Here is a 19,544-nt window from a genome sequence, read left to right on the forward strand (position 1 = left end):
GAAGTGACAGAGACCCCAACCAGCAAGGCCAAGCGACTCAAGGAAATCTTCGCTATCGTACAAGAAAATACCCAGCAGGCATCACAGACGCAGAGCAGGACCTACAACCTACGTCGACGCGAATGGAGACCCACGATCGGGACGCTCGTGATGCTACGCCAACATCACCTGTCCAAAGCGGCGGACAACTTCGCTGCCAAACTGGCTCCCAAATATGAGGGGCCTTACAAAGTAATTAAATTTATTTCTCCCACCATAGCACGACTCCAGAAGCATCCGGGAAGACAACGACGAACGGCCGGACTAGCCGACCTCAAGGCCTACCACGACAACGAGCACACACTCACCAGCGAAGACAACGAAGACAACGATGACGACGACCCCAGCACCAGGAAAACCGCGAGTTCATGAGGGCCACTTATGGTAGTGCGCTGCCGTAATGTCTTCGCCCCGCAAGGGGAAACCGCGTCCACACTCAGTAAGATAGCTTAACTCCCCTTAAGGGATTAGAGTGAGAGATAGCCAGAAACTAGAAAATGCACCGATCAGGGAAACCCTGGGCACAGGACACATCAGTAGCACAGGGCAGGTTCTAACCAAACAAGGGTTTCTTCCCCCCACCAGATCCGACATGGACAACCCAAGGACGAGCGACGCACAGCCTCTAGAGGCAAAGGATGGCACGGAGGGGCATCCTAGGGGTGCGTCGCCGCCCAGCTCAAGGCAACCACGGTCCACGACCAGCCAACCACCAGCAAGCCACCACTCTCCGACCCCGCAAGCAGAACCGGGCAACACCACGCAGCCTGGACCATCAACAGGAGCCGTACCACGACCACCCACGCCACCTAGGCCATCCCGACGTCGGGCCCGCCCCGAAGGCCCACCGGCGCCCCGCCGGGCGACAACCATGACCTGGGCATGGCTCAACGACGTCGTCCATCCGAACACGTCACGAAACAACCTGGCTGGGATCATCACAGTGGAGGCGATGCGGCCATCGGACTCAGACGAGGAGGTCCGAGCAGGCCGGGCCCAGCAGGAGCCACCAAGACGCCTACGCCGCCGCAAGCATCCAGGCCAAGGAACAGGCACCGCCGTCACCCCACGCGCGACTCGAAGACGCGTCGAGCCAGGACACGTCAACCTGGACCCCAACTCCGAGGGGCAGAGCAGCTCCCCAGTCGCGCCCAAACTGCGGCTGCGGTCCCCACCACCACCGCCCTATTACCTGTACCTCATGGGAGAACCGCTGACCCCACGGCCGAGCTACGACAGCAGCTCCGACGAAGGGTTCACCAGCCCCACAATGGAGGCCGACAAGCACTGGGAGCAGACCTGCCAGGCAAGCACCGATGAAGAGTTCTTGCACGACCGACGCTTCGGAAAAGCGGGTGGCCGCCCATGGGTCAAGCACTCCGTCCGGGAGCTAAACCGCCAACTGGAGGCCATACTCGGACGTGAGCGAGGACGAAGATGGGCCGGCCAACTGCCAGAAGAACCCTGCAACTGCTGCTCGCCCATCCACGGCCCATCACCCCACCCGGGCCCGAGAGCGAGATCATCCCCGCGTCGGACAACGACACAACAAGCGACGACGAGGTACAGCTCCTAGGAGAGGACGACACCACTCCGCTACGGATCCGCGACGGCAGTCTGGCCGATGCGCTGCCCCGACGGCTCCGAAACCTCGGCCTTCAGGATGAACACGAGCCACCCAGACACGTAACCGGCAATAAGCTGCCCCAACTGCTCCAGGAACTCGGCCTGGGGCACGGACCCGTGTCCCCGATACCCAGGGATGACGGAGACGAGGAGGTAGTCTGGATCCTGGGAGGGCAGGATAACCCAAACGGCCCGATCCCGGACACCAGCTGGGACGACAGGTGGCACGCCAGACTGCAGGAGTGGGACGCGCAGGAGGAGGCGGCAGCCCCGGAAAGAAGGGAGAATCCCGATTGGCAGCCGCTGGACCACGCACCAATGAAGTGGCTATCGCCAGTTCCCACCGACCACAACGCCCCGAACCCGGAAACGACGAGCTGCACGGCCCGAGAGGCCGAACCAGGAAACGCGAGCCAACCAAAGGAGGATAGCGACCTGTCATTGGGTTTGGAAGAGGCAGAGGCGGGCGGACTGCTCACAGCGTTCGAGGAGATGCCCGAGCTAAACACGCTGCAGGAGGAGCAGGAATGGCCAATCGCCCCAGTCGCCTGGCGGGTAAGCACGCCTGACCGCCGCATCCCGCAAAGCCTGTTGGAAGGCGCCAGCGCTCAGGCAGACGCGGCGCGTAAAGGGCGCAGCCGGATCCGCAGCTTAGAACACCACGACGGCCAACGCTTCCGCGTATGCATCAGCGGGAATTTGGTGCGCATTTCACCGCGCCCCACCCCGAAGTAGGAAGGGAGTGTGAAGGCATAAGCCTCCACAGCACTAACCACGACACCATCCCCTGGAGGGACCGCCCCGACGGCTGGTTATCTAATTTCATTATTTTATTATCACTTTTTATCCGATTCTTATTACTTCTATTATAATTAGTATTACTTAGACAACGAACAATGAATCCTTAGTTTCCCCAATTAAAATAAGAAATAGGCTAAGAAAACCCCTAAAATAGTGAGGTGTTTTACTTATTAGCAGCGAAGAGACAACACGAAAGAGAGACGCCTACTACGGCCACGCAGCAAAGAGAGCCGACATGGAAGAAAAGGAAACGAAGAGACTCGCCGGTCGCTCTTACGCCCACGCAGCCAAAGCAAGAGAGAGAACGGCCGAAGGCAAAGGAACAGCATGCAAGAGAGCGAAGCGGCAGAGAAGCCGCCGATCGCCCACGCAGCCGAGGCCGACAGCCGAAAGCTGCGCAGCCACGAAGCGGCGGAGAAGCTGCAAAAGGTAAAGCAGAGGCCTGGCACGGTCCAGCGCGGGCCAGGCTCGGTAGTGATCTCGGAGGGCTGAGCCAGACCGGTTGTGCGGCGGAAGCCAAAATAGATTTAAAACTAGCCGTGACCGCGCCGTGTACGCAATAAGCCGGACGCGGTGAATAAAAACCATCTGTGACCGCGGTGTGCAAAGGAAGCCACCGACCTGACGAGGACCGGCCGCCGGACCCAAGGAAGGGAAAGCAAGGGTGAGCCACCTCACGTATGTGAGCTCTGGGGGGGATAGATCGGTGCAGTAGGCAGGGTGTACGCACAGAACCAGAAGTTTTCCCGAAAATGTTGTAAATTTTTGTCATTTATTCCCCCCACAATAAAGACACCCACCTCAACCCACCGGTTTCGGAACTTTCGCCCGTAGGAGTCCCTCAGCCCCACCCCCTCTCTTCCCTATTCCCTGGGGGCCCGGCGAAGGGGTGTGAGTAGTGGATCATGTGGCATCCCCCAAGCTGGGCTTCCCTTCACCATACCTGTCTCCCCTGGGGACCCGGCGATGCTGGATGTGAGTCGTGGATTCACGCGGCATCCGCAAAGCTGGGTTCCCTCTCCTACACCCTCGCCCTGGGGGACCCGGCGATGCTGGATGTGAGTCGTGGATCATGCGGCATCTGCTAAGCTGGGCTCCCCTCTCCCCTACCCTTCCGACCCCTGACCCAAACCCCCTCCTCCCGCCTCGCATGACCCCCAACACACGTCTCGGCAGCTCCCCAAGCACGGGTTCACCCGCGCCTCGATCCACCCCACGGGTGCGCTTTCGCTGCGAACGGCTCTCCCCTTAGGTCCTCACACAACAAATTTTGCTGTGGGGAAGGACCGGGCCCTTGACAGACTGAGAAGCTGTACCTCGGCCTGAGAACTTCCTTACAACACCTGTAGCGGTGTGGCGATGTATCTGTGTGTATCTGTTTTTTTTTTTTTTTTTTGTTGTTGTGTGACTACAGGAAAGCTTCATGCCGACTCAGCCGAAGCCGAAGTGAGGGACTCTAACCGCTCTAAAACCAACCAGTTTGGTAGCCATAGTTGCGGCCATGAATCTAATCGCGGCCCAGTTTTCTTCCGACTCCAGCAGGCATTCTGCCAGGTTTGCCGAAATCTTGGACATTCGAAGAAGCAGTGCTCTGCGTCTTCGATGACCCCTGCGCAAACCACGCAGAAGGGGTCGTCCTCGTGCTTAAACCTATGCAGGTAGGCTTTAAAGCAACCGTGTCCTGTCAGCAGCTGTGTCAGGTGATACTCCACTTGTCCATGGCTACGGTTCAGCCAACTCTTCAGGTCTGGGATTAGCCTATGGGTCCATCGCCCTTTGCTTCTGTTATCCCACGAATCTTGCCATTGCAGGATTGTGCGCTGCCTTAAGGCACCTCTGGTGTCCTGGTCCGTAGTCCCCAAGGTTCGCTCTGCCCTAATTCCTGCGGCTTCTCTTGCCAGCAGATGGATGGGAATCATTCCTGCTACCACTAGTGCGGCGTCTTGGGATACCGTTCTGAATGCGCAACACACCCTCAGGGCACACAGCCTCTGGACTGCGTTGCATTCTCGGGCATATGTTTTATGCTTCATTGCATCAACCCATATTGGTGCAGCGTACATTAGCGTTGAGCCAACTACGCTCGCTAGTAGCTTTCGCCTTGGCTGTTTCGGGCCTCCGGTGTTGGCCATGATGCGGGATAGGGCCACTGCCGTTTTTCCTGCTTTGCTGCTTGCTTACGCCATGTGATGCTTGAAGCTGAGTCTGTGGTCAATCATGACCCCCAGGTACTTCAGGCTTGGACTGGAGCTAATAGTGCAGTCTCCTACTCGGATCGTGGCCGTCTCCACTACTTTCCTGCTGCTTATGAGCACCGCCTCCGTTTTGTGGGTGGCTAATGAGAGATCCCTCCCTGATAGCCATGTTCTGGCTCTCTCTACCGCGTCGTTGCAGATTTCTTCCGCCGCTTCGTTCTGTTTTGCCACTAGGACTATTGCTATGTCGTCGGCAAAGCCTATCACCGTGGCGCCCATTGGCATATCCATCTTGAGGATTCCATCATACATGACGTTCCACAGCAGCGGGCTGCTCACGTGTCCCCTTATCCGTCTCATATATGAGCACTCGGTCTCTTAGGTAGTCCGCGATGATATTCTGCAGATACGGCGCACAGTGGCGAATTCCGCCGTTTCAGCTTGCTAAATTAATAACTTCTGAACAAATAGAGATAACTTCATGAAACAATCTGCATTTGAAAGAAAAATCTTTCAAAATTCAAAATTATACCGATTTACCTGTCACAACCTCGCGCGAAAAACGGTCGAAGCGCAGAAAGGGCTTTTAGACTTAGGTAATAAATAGTTCAAGGAACATATACAAAAAAAATCTCGGGAAAATTTAGATAAATATTTTTTAAAATTCCAGTCAAAGTTAAAAAACAGCCTAATTTTTAGATGGTTTGCAAAACAAGCTTTTTTACTGCCTATGCACTGCCCATATTTTTAAAAAGTTTTCTTAAGAATTAATGCAACTAATAAAAGATACCAAAAACAGAATCATACGTTACATAGTTAACTTTTTTTTCCACCTGAAAGATGCAGTATTTGAATACAAGTTTAAAAAAATTGTGCGCACTGAAACAATTTTCAACTTTTAGTGCTCATATCTTCTTAACTAAAATTCTGAATTTCTTGAAGGTTTGATTTTTGAAAGCTCTGGAAAATTCTCTATTAAATGCGTATATTCATTAAATCCAAGGCGCTAAAAAAAATCTCTGACTTTTCCCACCTCTTTTCGACGAAATCGCCACTGTGCGGCGGTACTTGAGAGTTTCTCAATTCTTCTAGTATGTGATCCCAATTGGCAGAGTTGAATGCATTTTGGACATCGAGTGTTGCCACTATGCAATACTCGCTTTGCTATCTCACATACCTCGCTGATTGCGTCCACCGTGGACCTGCCTTTGCGAGACCCGTGCTGTCTCGGTGAGAGCTGACGCGTTACTGCCTTCTCCAGCCTGGTGTGGATTATGCGCTCGAGGATCTTACCCACTGTGTCGAGCATGCAGAGTGGTCTATAGGATGATGGCTCCTCGGTCGGCTTGTTCCCCTTGGGTAAGAGGACTAGCCGCTGTCGCTTCCATGGTCTGGGGAAGGTCCCTTCGGACATGCACGCATTGAATAAATCCACGTACATTTTTGGATTGGTCTCAATAGCCGTGCGGAGAACGGCATTTGGGACCCCATCAGGTCCTGGTGCTTTGCCGTTCTTGATCCGTTGTAGAGCTTCGAGGACTTCTGCTCCCGTGGTGGCTTCTATTTCACGTGCCGGAATTCTATCCATCACCCTCTGGGCTGCCACTTTCTCTGGAAATAGGGTTTCTACTATGTTAACCAGCAGATCTGCCCACATTGGCGGCGGGGGACTGAACACTCGCAGTCTCTTCATTACCAGCCTGTATGCGTAGCCCAAAGGGTTCGCATCTGCGTCATCGCAGAGCTTTTCGAAGCATTTGCGCTTGGCATCCTTGATCTGCTTCTTCAAGCAGCGTCTGCTTTCCTTATATTCTCCTTGGAGCCTCTCGAATTCCGGGGAACCTCTCGAACGCTGGTATAGTCGTCTTTTCCGCTGGCACTCCTGCCTGGCGCTACATATTGCAGCGTTCCACCAATACGTTGGCCTGCGGTTGTTCAGGCTTCTTCTTTTCCTTAGCATGAAGGCATCACATGCTTCCAGCGTATGTATGGCCAGTTGGCTTGCTCTCTCTTCAGCCGTACCGTTGGTCTCGTAGTCCTCAAACATGGCACGGACCATATCCGGCTCTAGCGTTTCGGTCTTATAATCGATCTGCTTGCCAATGAACGGGTTAGGTGCGCCCGCTTCCTGGATTTCACATATGAGGGCTTGTATCCCGGTGTATAAGCCACTAACTTGCCACGTTGTCCTGCGGCTGAGGCTGCTGCTCACGAACGTAAGGTCTATTATAGACCCCGTTCCAGCTCTGCCGAACGTCTGCTGTGTGCCTGTGTTCAGCAGTACGGCATCCAACGTCGCAAAGCATTCTAAGAGCGCCTGTCCCCTTGGGTTCGTTCTCGGGCATCCCCACTACGTCGCCCAAGCGTTGAAATCGCCGGCTATGAGCGTAGGGTGTTTCTCCCGCGCATCTTCAGCAATCCTTTCCAGTGCCTGCGTCGCCTGCTGTAGGCTGAGGCTCGGGGGCAGGTAGCAGCTATATATGTGCACTCCATTTATCCGGGCTCTGGCGAATCCGTCTCCGACGTATGTTTGCAGTAGTTGCTGTGTGGGACTCCCACAGCTCCATATCGCTGCCTTCTTGCTCGAGTCAGCAATCCACTCTCCCGAGTTGCGATTCTGGTATTGCTCGCGTATGACTGCTACATCAATACGGTGCTCCCTTATGGTCTGGTCCAGCAGCTGCTGTGCCATCTCGCAGTGGTTGAGGTTTAGTTGGAAGATTTTCATCTATCCTTCATTTGCTGCATCGCCTTTTGGTACTGCGGGCACCTCGAACTCGTCGTTTGGTGCTTCGGGTCCTTCACCCGGTGGCGCTTGCAAAGAATGCAACTTGGTTCGACTTTGCAATCTTTGGCCTGGTGGTCGGCTCCTGCGCAATTGTAGCAGCACTTCGCGAAGTTTTAGCTGCTCTTACAATTAGGCGCGATGTGGCCAAACTCCATGCACTTGTAGCATCTTCTGGGAGTTGACTTGGGTCGTATTCTGCAATTCCTCACCCCAGGCGAATTTCTCCAGGAGGGGCTTTGCTATAGCCGGTGGAACTTTCAGAGTCAGGGTCTGCGTGCTCCTATAGGCTGGTCTGATGGAGATGGCTGCGGCCTCGCAGATTTCCACCCCTGCCTGCGCTTTGAGTTCCGCTAGGACTTCCTCTTGGGTGGACACTTCGTCTATGTCCCTTACCTCCAAGATGACAGTTTCGGTAAGACTCCTTACTTCAACCGTGCTTCCTAGCGCTTCCTTGACTGCTGCCTGCATCTCGTGGGTTCTCGGGTCCGCCGATTTTTCCAGCATCAGCAACAGCTCTCCTTTTGCTGTGCGTCGCACCCCTTGCACCGATTGCCCTAGCTTTTTAAGACTTGGCTCTGTCTTGACCTTCCTTAGAATGTCTGCATATGAGACAGTGCTGGTGGCGGCGATGACTATTGCATCGCTGCGTGGCGGTCTTCGTCGTTGCTGCTGCTTTGGCTTTGGCCTTTGCCTAGCTACGACTTTCACCCACCCCGCCTCTCGATCCTTTGGGGCGTCCTCCGGTCCCTTGCGAGCTACGGCGTCCCTCATTTGGCCTTCCTGCGGCTTCTTCTCGGTTTTTTTTTACTTTTCGGCCTTGGGGACGGGGACGGGTGGATGGTGTTCCTGGGCTCTAGCCGTGCCCTCTTTCCCGCCCTCTCCGTCACTTCCGGCTGTGTAACCTTGGCTACAGCCTGCTCCGCAGAGATCGCCTGCCAGCACGATTCCAACTCTCGCTGCAGATATTCGATCTCATCCACCAGATCCCTCATTGGGTTCGTGATGGACCTCTTTGGGAGCACCATCAGCTTCCTCAACTCTCTGGCCTTTTGGCCCAAGCTCGCCAAGCTCGCGGTGTATCTGTGTGGCGATGTATCTGTGTGGCGGTGTATCTATGTGCTTGGAAAGGAAAATCCCCTTGCTGGGGCTTAGCGGACTTTTCCCCGTTTTACCATTTTTACGATTATGTGCTCGCTGAATCTTATCGAATTTCGAGTATAAAGATCTCTGAATATTTATGGAATATTCTTGACGGGGAGTGCCCCCGCCCCGACTACTCACCTCGATACAGAACTGACAGTCGCACTGCAGCAGGGACATGGCCTCGCCCGCATCCTCCACGTCGATCAGACACAGCTTGCAGGTGAATGGCTGGAAAGTGCTGGTGGGCGTGGCCGAGGGTGTGACCTCCACGGAGGCGAGCATCTCGCGGCGCTGCAGGGTGATGCCGTCCCGCACGCAACAGGCCTGGGCCGCATGATTGGCATTGGCCATCGACAGCAGGGAGCTGACGGTCAAAGGATAGGCATGATTGGTGCCAAACGGACCGAGCTCGCCGCCAGTCGCTGGAGACTGCTCCAGCTGCTCCAGCTGCTGTTCCTCTTCCTCCTCCTGCTGCTCTTCCTTGGCATGGAACAGATTGTTGTTGGAGCTGGAATGGAGCGTGGCCGTGGTCACATTGGACGGGGGACTGGGGCTGCTGGAGGGCGCCGACACCGTTCCGCCGCTGAGTCGGATCTGGGCATTCACGTTGATGTGCGGCTGCTCCTCCTCCGTGCCGGCTGCCGAGTCCGGGCGAACTACGAATCCGTTGGCCAGGGAGTAGCGCGACCCGGAGGCCGCCAGGGACAGCAGGCTGGTGCAGCGGGAGCAGGTGGCCCCGCCCCCGCCGTGGCCGTTGATGCTGTTCACGCTGTTCCGCAGCCGATTGAGGGGTCGTATCTGCTCGACGCCGGCGCTGCTGAAGATCCCGCTGCCATGGCCGGCCATCGAGTGGCCCTGGCTCCGGCTCTGGGACAGGCTTAGGCCCTGACTGTGACTCTGACTGTGGCTGTGGCTCTGGCCCTGCCGCGTGAGGGCCAGGACGGTCTCGCATTTGCGCAGTCCCGTGTACTGGACAATGGACTGGGACTTCTCTTGGTGGAGGCTGCTGGCGCTGCCCTCGCGCCGCATGATGTGCCACAGCTTGTGCTGGACCACGTTCAGGGAGCTGCTCGATCCGCTGATGCTGAGGCTGCCCCTGGGCCCATGCCCGTTGGCTAACTCCTGGGGGCCGGCCAGATCCAGGAGGACCACGTTCTGCTCCGAGGGTGTGCGTGTGATCCGTATCTCCGGCGAGGCTGGACGCTGCAGGCCAGTCTCCCGATCCTTTTCCCGCTCTCGACCGTTGCTGCTGGCCTTGAGGCCCACGAGGGACTTGAGAAAGTTCTCGAAGCGACGCCATCGTGGCAGCTGTCCGCCCCCGGACAGCCCCAACAAGCTCTCCAAGTCTGGAGCCAGGCCTCCTCCAGATCCGCAGCCACCGCCGCCGCCACCGCCTCCTCCGGCACTGGGGCTGCTTGCTCCGCCAGCATCGCCATTCGCCGAGGAAATGATGATCTTGTTGCGCGTCTGCGTCTCCAGCAGCGCCACCGTCTCGGCCTCTTGGGCGTGCTCGTGGTGGGACGTGGCATGCAGGGAGACAGAAGCTGAGGGGGCCTTTTGGCTGGCGGAGCGTTGGTGCTGCTTTGTGTTGGCCAGATTGTGAATTGGCGACGAGTCCTGGGGAAACAGAAAGACAAACAACCGATTAATCTCTTCCCACAGAGTGGCTTAGCCGCCAACTCACCCGCGAGTCCTGTTCGAGCTCCTCCTCGAGGGCACTGTAGACGGGCGCGTACCAGGAGTAGGATAGCTGCTTGCGGGCCGTGTGGGCCGGGGGCGGTACGGCGCCTCCTCCTCCACCAGCGCCTGCCGCGGCGCCCCCCACACCAGAGGTAGCCGTGGGTGAGGTGAGGCCCAGGCCGTGATGCTGCTGATGCTTGTGCGGCACAAGTTTCCCACCTGCGGCTGCAGCGGCTGTTGCTCCTCCTCCTGCCCCGTTGAGAGCGTAGTTTGCGCCGGCTGTGGTCACCAGATTGCTGGCGTTCGTGTGGCTGTAGCTAAGCGGCAGACTGCGCCGCTGCTGCTGTCCGCGCGTGTGCGGCAAGTGCTTTGTCGTCTTGCGCGTCGTCCGCTCGCCGCCAGCGCCGTAGAGGCTGCTGTGGTGCTGTCGTCTCTGGTGGTGGCCCAGACCCAGACCAAGACCCAGCTCCTTCTTGGTGAAGATGAGCGAGGCGCTGTTCTTGCTGAGGCGAATGGACCGCTGCTTGTCCACCACGGTGGCCTCGATGTGGGTCAGCAGGGGCACCGTGTCGGACAGGGGCAGCAGTTGGTGCTGCGACGCGGCCGCTGACTTTGCCGGAAAGTTGATCACAAAGCTCTCGGCGGCCTCATCAAATATGCTCGCCCTCGCGGCACTCACACAGTCCTCGCTGGACGAGGGACTGCTGAGGGAGCTCCGTTTGTTGGCTGTTCGGGAATGGGATTGGGAATGGGTTTGGGAATGGGTTTGGGGGGATGCTCTGAGATCTGGCGACTGGTGATATGTGACGGCCGAGCCGCTGTAGCTAATCTTGTTCTCTACCAACAGCTCCAGGGACGGCAGGAGCTTCGAGTTGGGCGTCGCGTGCCTCTGCTGTGGCAGACTCCTGTCGGGGTCAAGTGGTTCTGTCGGGGTCTGGTGTAGTCTCTGCTTCTGCTGCTGCTGCTGCGGCGTGGCATGGGCATGGGCATGCACTTCAGTCGTCTGCAGTCCCGTCGATGCAGACATTGGCGGCATTGGTGGCCTCATCCTGGCTCAGGGATGAACTGCACGTGGCTGTGTGGCTGGAGAGCGAACTCGTGGTCCTGCACAGGTCCTTAGCCGTGCCCGGCAACGGCAGCAACATCTTGATCAAGGCCTGCAAGCGAGACAACAAAAGAGAGCCATAAGAACTACAGATTTCACGAATGGGAATAAAGGAGGCCAAAAGTTATACTCGGAGGCCATTCAGAGCCAATTCTTGTCTGGTCTGGTCGGCCCAAATTGCCCGTAAGCGAACGGACACGCTCGTTTGGGAAGGGCACAAGCACGAGGGACCATTTCCACGGATTACCCGAAGGGTTGTGTGCCCAATGCTTGTCGATGATGCTCACTCATTCAATTCGTGCCTCTTCGTTTACAGGTTGTGCGAACGAGTCACAGACCAGGCCAAGAGTCCACCCATCCAGCAATCAAGAGTCAACTACTCATCCATCAGAGAACACAATCGCTACTGCCTGTTGGCAGCTAATGGCTAATGGTTTCCATGGCAGAGTAATCTGATTATGCATAATTATGCAAGGCAGGAAAGACGGAGCTGCTACAGGGCCAAATGCGAGTCCTTATGGAGTGGAGTGTGCCTTTAATGGGAGCCAATTGGAGCTTGTATTTCTAGAAATACTAAAAAGCAAATTGCCACCTCAACAAATTCCATGCAACGTTTAGGGATGCCTCCGCATTTGCCACTGCGTCTCATGGGATTTATGCCTTTGCTTTTCCACCATCCATCATCCATCATTGAATTTTTAATTTAGATTTTGTGTCAACTGTCAGTCTGTCAGGTGAAAAGGTGAAGGGTCAGGCCGGTTCCGTTGTGAGGCCTGGCCGCATTAAGTGGCTTTCAGTGTTACCCAATCAATCATGGCCCAGGCCGTCCGCCAGGGGTTTGGCTTTCGCCCACAATCCATTTAAATGTTGTTCGAAGTGCAACAAAGGCAAGTTTACTGGAAATTAGATGGGAAAATTCGCGGGTTCCAGCCAGAAACTAGGCAACGGAAATATTCGCCGCATCCAGCCGTGGCAGGTGGCCAGGTGGCCAGGATGCGACCCAAGGACTACCCGGACAATGGAAATTCATGCAAATTGATAAATGGCATGGCGGAAAATTGAATTTTGTGAAAATTAGATCAATTCTACAGGAAGCACATGGATTACAATATTCTGGCCAACAATCCGGGGAATTACCAATCATTGATTGAGCCTAAGAAGTTATTGTTTTGGCTTTAATTTGCTTCAAAGTTCTGAAGTTCCCCCTTAAAGAGACCTCACTGTGTCCCTCTCTCTTTCTTTGGCTGCAATCCATAGATATCCCCAAATAATGGCAGTCTGTGGTCGCCCTGTTCATTGTTCAGGACTGAAGATAATGGTATTTTCCCATTAAGTTCAACTTAATTACGAAGGCAGGGAATTGCTCACGCTTAAGCTGCCCCACAGAGAGAGAGAGGGAGAGAGCGAGAGAGAGAGCGCGACATCCGAGGAATGTGGCTGTATTAATTTTTGGCATGCCACTGCCTGGAGGAAGCCCCAACCTGTGCTCCTGTGCTCCTCCCGCGACGCACCGAAGTATGCAACGGAAAAAATGCGCATTACGCATAATTGCCGAGCGCGAAGGAGGAGGAGGAAGAGGGAGTGGCATGGGGGAGCACGGAGAAAAGGAGCCACAAACCGCAGCAGTGGAAAATGTGAAAGATAAATTGCTTGCACCCACAAAAACACACACACACAATCGGCTGCTGCTTCAAGGCCAAGTGGGGCGGGCGGCAGGTGGCCAGAGGGCGGACATCTACAAGACACATTTGCCGCCTGGCTGACACTGACTGGGGTTTTTCTACTGTGGCATGGCCCCGCCTCCGTCCCGAAACCGACTTTCTTTTCTTTTTTTTTTTTTTTGAGGGGAGGGGGTGGGGGTTTTGCAGAATTAATCGCTTTCCTCGCTCATAGTGAAATTTGTCTCGTGTTCTTTTTCGTGCATTCCCATTAAACGCCATTTAAGACACGTTAAGAGGAAGCCCAAAAGGCGGGCAATTGCAAAACGAAGATTGATGGAGCTCCCCCGCTCTTGGCCACCAAAGAAACCATCAAATCGACAGCCATCGAAGTGGAAAGTGGAAAATCTTCGACTGAAAATGGTCTAAAAGGGAGCCCAGAAGCACACACACACACACACCACACACACAATCAATTGGTCAGCAAAAGGACATAAAATCAATAATGTATTTCTTACCATAATTTAATCTGCCTGGAAATGCACTCAAATGCCAAAGTTCTGCTATGAAGCTGGAAATAAAACAAAAGGAGATGGAATTAGGAATTATTTTGTATTATAAATAACTCAATTTGGGGGATAAACAATGGAATTCGATATTTACTAAATACGAGACCAGGAAGCCGATTAGGAGAGGAGCTACTGGGCTTCTTCAGCAGCGAATTGGTTAATATACCCACTGGTACGCAAAACCCAATCAAAAGATGATCAACGATGATGCGATACCTCGAAAAAGAAGAGCAACGATGATCCCATCCCTAAGAAACGACTGTCAGCAGAAGAGAAGCCATGACGTAAGAAAAATACATATTTATCGCACATTTAAGGAACATTATGGAACAAAATATGAACTATTAAAACCTTAACCAAATAAAGAACCCCACATATACCCCACATTCGAAAGTGATAGAGCGGCTGCAGAGGCAGCTGCTATGCCAATGCGGTAGCGTGGCACATGGGACAAACAGTAGCAGGGACATCCTATCCCTTCCTGCGGCACCACTGACTTTAGTCTCTGGACCCGATTATGTGATTTAGTTAAGGCTAAAAAACCCTAATCGGGGTTCTCCAAGTATAAATTTTAATTGCCTTTCTGTGCGTGTGTTCATAATAAACCTATTAGCGGTGGTATATTTTCCTCGGCGGCTAATTAGGCAGACCTGTGCCCGGAGCGAGGCCGGGGGGTTGCCTACCCTGAGAAGTGGGCTATGCTTTATTTATGGGACACTCTCTGTCAGGGACAGGCCCTCAGCGAGAGGGGCACAGCGGACATCCCATCATTTATCAAGTTTCAACGATTATAGATGATAGCTTTTTCCTGATGACAGCGTACAATCCGCAGCGTAATCACAGCCAACGAAAAACGTAAAAACGTAATGGGGAAATGGAAAATTGTAAATCGAAAATAACACGCAATTGCTGACGTCTTTGGCCTGCAACAAAAGAGCAAAAACAACTTAAGTGTGAGATTCATTCAGTGGCCATCGGGACTCCAGAGACATCTGCCAGCCAAGCACTGCCCAAGCGGCTTAAGGCCTTGCCGGGCGGGGCTCAGAGCTGCCGCGTGGTGCAGCGATAGGAGCAGCAAATTAATCAACATTCGCCATAAAGTCGCCCAGCTTTGCAGTGGGATACACAGGACATCCTTTAAGCCTTGGTTTCATAATTTGTACTGTTATTTTGGGGCAAAGCAATACATGAGTCTCTGGAATCGAGTCTTTAAAATTCAAGCGACTCTAAGAGCACACAGAATTCCCTTTGAAAGACTCACAGCACTAAAGGGAGCTCCACCCTTGCCCGCACAATCACAATCACAATCAAAATAATACTCAAAAGTTGTCTCCTGCTAAAAACGAAGGCAGCTCCGATCGGCTTTGGGGCTACAATTCGATTGAAATTTCAATCGCGGCCCACACGCCAAAGTGCCTGGCGAGAGCCTTACGATCGGATCGCCATTTGCATCGCAAAGTAATACTTTGTTCCACTAATAGATAATCAGAGACAGATGTTGCTTACACAACGGAAATGGGGAGGGGGGGATACCTCTCGAATACTTTGAATAATCATAGGAGGGGCACTGCCAGGCAGACGCCCTCTCTGCGGGCCATCCCAGTGGCTGCTGGAAAGGTGAGAAGTCACCGGGAAATCGCAGCCTCAAAACTGAGGTCCTGCCTGCCTGTCTGGGACATGGAGCCTCTATTCAGGAGGTGCACGTATCCGTAATGGGAGCCTTTTCACTTGCCGCACCCCATGGCGGCAAGAGGCACTTGAAAGTCTAGACGTCGGCAGGGCTCGAACGAAGGCCAAGGCGCAACTCTTTAAGAACGAAATTAAAGGCCTCTGCAAAATCTCAATCTCACAGGACACCACTGCAGTGGCAGTGGCAGTGGCACTGCCAGTGGCAGCTGTCGCTCGCTTGTGTGTGGAAAAGCCGCAAACAACACAAAAGCCACATCGAGCAGTCGCTTCGACTTTTTCACCAGCAGCTGTTGCCCAGCAGCTTCCTTCCTCGTTTTCATTAAAGTGCCAATGGCAGAGGCTCTTGGCCAAATGCTGGGACGTCAGTAGCCAGAGGCATGATTTGCTGAGCATTATGTGTGCTTCCCCCTACAAGTGAATGGGGAGCTAAGCCACACTGGAAGAGAGAAAGAGAGAGAGAGGGAAGAGAGAGAGGTGGAGGTGGAGAACAGCATAACAACAATCATTATTAGCTTAAAGATAAACGATTATATATGGTACACACATCTGCAAATGTGGAGCAAAATGCAGTCACTGTAGCCGTCTCTGTCGCACATGATTTCCGTGCCTAAAGCTGTCACGACACTAGATTTCAAAGAGAGAGAGAGCACGATGTCCAGTTCGATAAACTAGTGCTGGTAAACGTCGTGCAGCAGTGGAACATATGTGTTTTACTTTCTGGCACTTGAAGCAGGGTTTTCTGGATACCAGCTGCTCCAAAAGTGGAGGGGACCTTCGCTGAGTCTGTGCTGAGCCACATTCTTCGTCTTTTTCTTTCTGTTTTTACAAATTAAAAACACTGCATAGACACTGTAGTGGTCGCTTGTCGGGCGGATATGGAAAGCATATTTGTGTTCTTCGCCTGAAAGTATGCCCGATGGTATTTGTACAATTTATATATTTATGTATATTATATATATAAATATATCACACCTCACCGAGATACTTATTAATTATTAAGTTTAGTCCCCATAGTTAGTGTATAGTTAGGTTGGCTTAATTTCTTGTTGTGGTGTTACATGTTAAATGTTCCTGGTCGTGTGGGGGCTAGCGCCATCTAGGGTTGACATTAAGAATATGCTTAAAAACGAACAAAAATCTCCCCACCATGTCCATAACCATTCAAGGTGAATGGCGAAGGATCGTGCAAAGGCAGATCCGGAGAACAAAATTTTTGTTCGTCAGTAGATCCGCCCAAATCTTTCTTTCTCCTCGTGGCCGTACAAGCATTCAGTTGCGCGGTGAGAAAAAAAATAATAACGAGGGGGAACGTTGTGAGTTGCTGCGGACACCGCAACTCTACGGTTATACCCGATACTAAGTCAGTATAACTCTCCTCCGGCAGACGCCGCTAATATTAAACGACACGACAAAGAGTGCGTGCGAGAGAGACAGAAAATCAGTCTGAGCGTGACGTCGGGCGCTGCGTAGCCACTGAAAATTGATTTCTTGCTCTTGGCTACAAAAATGATCCGATCTGATCCAGATTCAGCAATCTGATAGATAAGGTCATTATCTATGATTCTGCGTTTTTAGTTTTCTCGAATGTGCAATATTGTGGATGCAACAGATTTTCGTCTTTTGTGGGGGCGAAAGGGGGTGGGGCGAAATTCTGAGATAAATGTTTTATAGTGAGATCTAACAGAAGTGCGGATACCAAATTTGGTTACTCTAGCCTTAATAGTCTCTGAGATTTGTGGATGCCCCAGAATTTCGTCCTTTGCGGGGGCGGAAGGGGGTGTGGCGAAATTTGGACACGAAACGGTCAAGGTCCGATATCACAGGAGGGTGGATACCAAATTTGGTTGCTATGGCTCTTATAGGTTCTGAGATCCTTGAACTCACTTTTTTTGCAATTGACAAAACCGACCATGAAACCTGTGTGTTAGAGAGAGACAGAGCGAGAAAGAATGAAATTGTTTTCTTGATTCTGGCTATAATCATTATTCGATCTGGTTTAGATTTTGCACTGTAGAAGATATGGTCATCCTCACCGATTCTGGAATGTTTTGGCTTTAATTTGCTTCAAAGTTCTGAAGTTCCCCCTTAAAGAGACCTCACTGTGTCCCTCTCTCTCTCTTTGGCTGCAATCCATAGATATCCCCAAATAATGGCAGTCTGTGGTCGCCCTGTTCATTGTTCAGGACTGAAGATAATGGTGTTTTCCCATTAAGTTCAACTTAATTACGAAGGCAGGGAATTGCTCACGCTTAAGCTGCCCCACAGAGAGAGAGAGGGAGAGAGCGAGAGAGAGAGCGCGACATCCGAGGAATGTGGCTGTATTAATTTTTGGCATGCCACTGCCTGGAGGAAGCCCCAACCTGTGCTCCTGTGCTCCTCCCGCGACGCACCGAAGTATGCAACGGAAAAAATGCGCATTACGCATAATTGCCGAGCGCGAAGGAGGAGGAGGAAGAGGTAGTGGCATGGGGGAGCACGGAGAAAAGGAGCCACAAACCGCAGCAGTGGAAAATGTGAAAGATAAATTGCTTGCACCCACAAAAACACACACACACAATCGGCTGCTGCTTCAAGGCCAAGTGGGGCGGGCGGCAGGTGGCCAGAGGGCGGACATCTACAAGACACATTTGCCGCCTGGCTGACACTGACTGGGGTTTTTCTACTGTGGCATGGCCCCGCTTCCGTCCCGAAACCGACTTTCTTTTCTTTTTTTTTTTTTTGAGGGGAGGGGGGGGGGGTTTTGCAGAATTAATCGCTTTCCTCGCTCATAGTGAAATTTGTCTCGTGTTCTTTTTCGTGCATTCCCATTAAACGCCATTTAAGACACGTTAAGAGGAAGCTTAAAAGGCGGGCAATTGCAAAACGAAGATTGATGGAGCTCCCCCGCTCTTGGCCACCAAAGAAACCATCAAATCGACAGCCATCGAAGTGGAAAGTGGAAAATCTTCGACTGAAAATGGTCTAAAAGGGAGCCCAGAAGCACACACACACACACACCACACACACAATCAATTGGTCAGCAAAAGGACATAAAATCAATAATGTATTTCTTACCATAATTTAATCTGCCTGGAAATGCACTCAAATGCCAAAGTTCTGCTATGAAGCTGGAAATAAAACAAAAGGAGATGGAATTAGGAATTATTTTGTATTATAAATAACTCAATTTGGGGGATAAACAATGGAATTCGATATTTACTAAATACGAGACCAGGAAGCCGATTAGGAGAGGAGCTACTGGGCTTCTTCAGCAGCGAATTGGTTAATATACCCACTGGTACGCAAAACCCAATCAAAAGATGATCAACGATGAATCCCTAAGAAACGACTGTCAGCAGAAGAGAAGCCATGACGTTAGAAAAATACATATTTATCGCACATTTAAGGAACATTATGGAACAAAATATGAACTATTAAAACCTTAACCAAATAAAGAACCCCACATATACCCCACATTCGAAAGTGATAGAGCGGCTGCAGAGGCAGCTGCTATGACAATGCGGTAGAGTGGCACATGGGACAAACAGTAGCAGGGACATCCTATCACTTCCTGCGGCACCACTGACTTTAGTCTCTGGACCCGATTATGTGATTTAGTTAAGGCTAAAAAACCCTAATCGGGGTTCTCCAAGTATAAATTTTAATTGCCTTTCTGTGCGTGTGTTCATAATAAACCTATTAGCGGTGGTATATTTTCCTCGGCGGCTAATTAGGCAGACCTGTGCCCGGAGCGAGGCCGGGGGGGTTGCCTACCCTGAGAAGTGGGCTATGCTTTATTTATAAGACACTCTCTGTCAGGGACAGGCCCTCAGAGAGAGGGGCACAGCGGACATCCCATCATTTATCAAGTTTCAACGATTATAGATGATAGCTTTTTCCTGATGACAGCGTACAATCCGCAGCGTAATCACAGCCAACGAAAAACGTAAAAACGTAATGGGGAAATGGAAAATTGTAAATCGAAAATAACACGCAATTGCTGACGTCTTTGGCCTGCAACAAAAGAGCAAAAACAACTTAAGTGTGAGATTCATTCAGTGGCCATCGGGACTCCAGAGACATCTGCCAGCCAAGCACTGCCCAAGCGGCTTAAGGCCTTGCCGGGCGGGGCTCAGAGCTGCCGCGTGGTGCAGCGATAGGAGCAGCAAATTAATCAACATTCGCCATAAAGTCGCCCAGCTTTGCAGTGGGATACACAGGACATCCTTTAAGCCTTGGTTTCATAATTTGTACTGTTATTTTGGGGCAAAG

At 52.5% G+C, this 19,544-nt stretch overlaps 1 protein-coding gene across 2 annotated transcripts in view; it reads right to left on the reverse strand.

The window, feature by feature from the left end:
• Positions 1 to 8,306: 8,306 nt before the first annotated feature.
• Positions 8,307 to 19,544, reverse strand: part of LOC117194005 (la-related protein Larp4B-like) — a 177,098-nt gene continuing 165,860 nt past the window's right edge. For both annotated transcript variants that reach the window (XM_033398640.1, XM_033398641.1), the window contains 4 exons: positions 18,348 to 18,400; positions 13,554 to 13,606; positions 10,277 to 11,429; positions 8,307 to 10,209 (listed from right to left, as the gene is read on the reverse strand). In XM_033398640.1, the coding sequence (XP_033254531.1) occupies positions 8,422 to 10,209; positions 10,277 to 11,320 (2,832 nt within the window). In that variant the 5' untranslated portion in view covers positions 11,321 to 11,429; positions 13,554 to 13,606; positions 18,348 to 18,400 and the 3' untranslated portion in view covers positions 8,307 to 8,421. The remainder of the gene's footprint in view (positions 10,210 to 10,276; positions 11,430 to 13,553; positions 13,607 to 18,347; positions 18,401 to 19,544) is intronic.

This window comes from Drosophila miranda (assembly GCF_003369915.1).
Source record: "Drosophila miranda strain MSH22 chromosome Y unlocalized genomic scaffold, D.miranda_PacBio2.1 Contig_Y2_pilon, whole genome shotgun sequence".
Lineage (NCBI taxonomy): Eukaryota > Metazoa > Arthropoda > Insecta > Diptera > Drosophilidae > Drosophila > Drosophila miranda.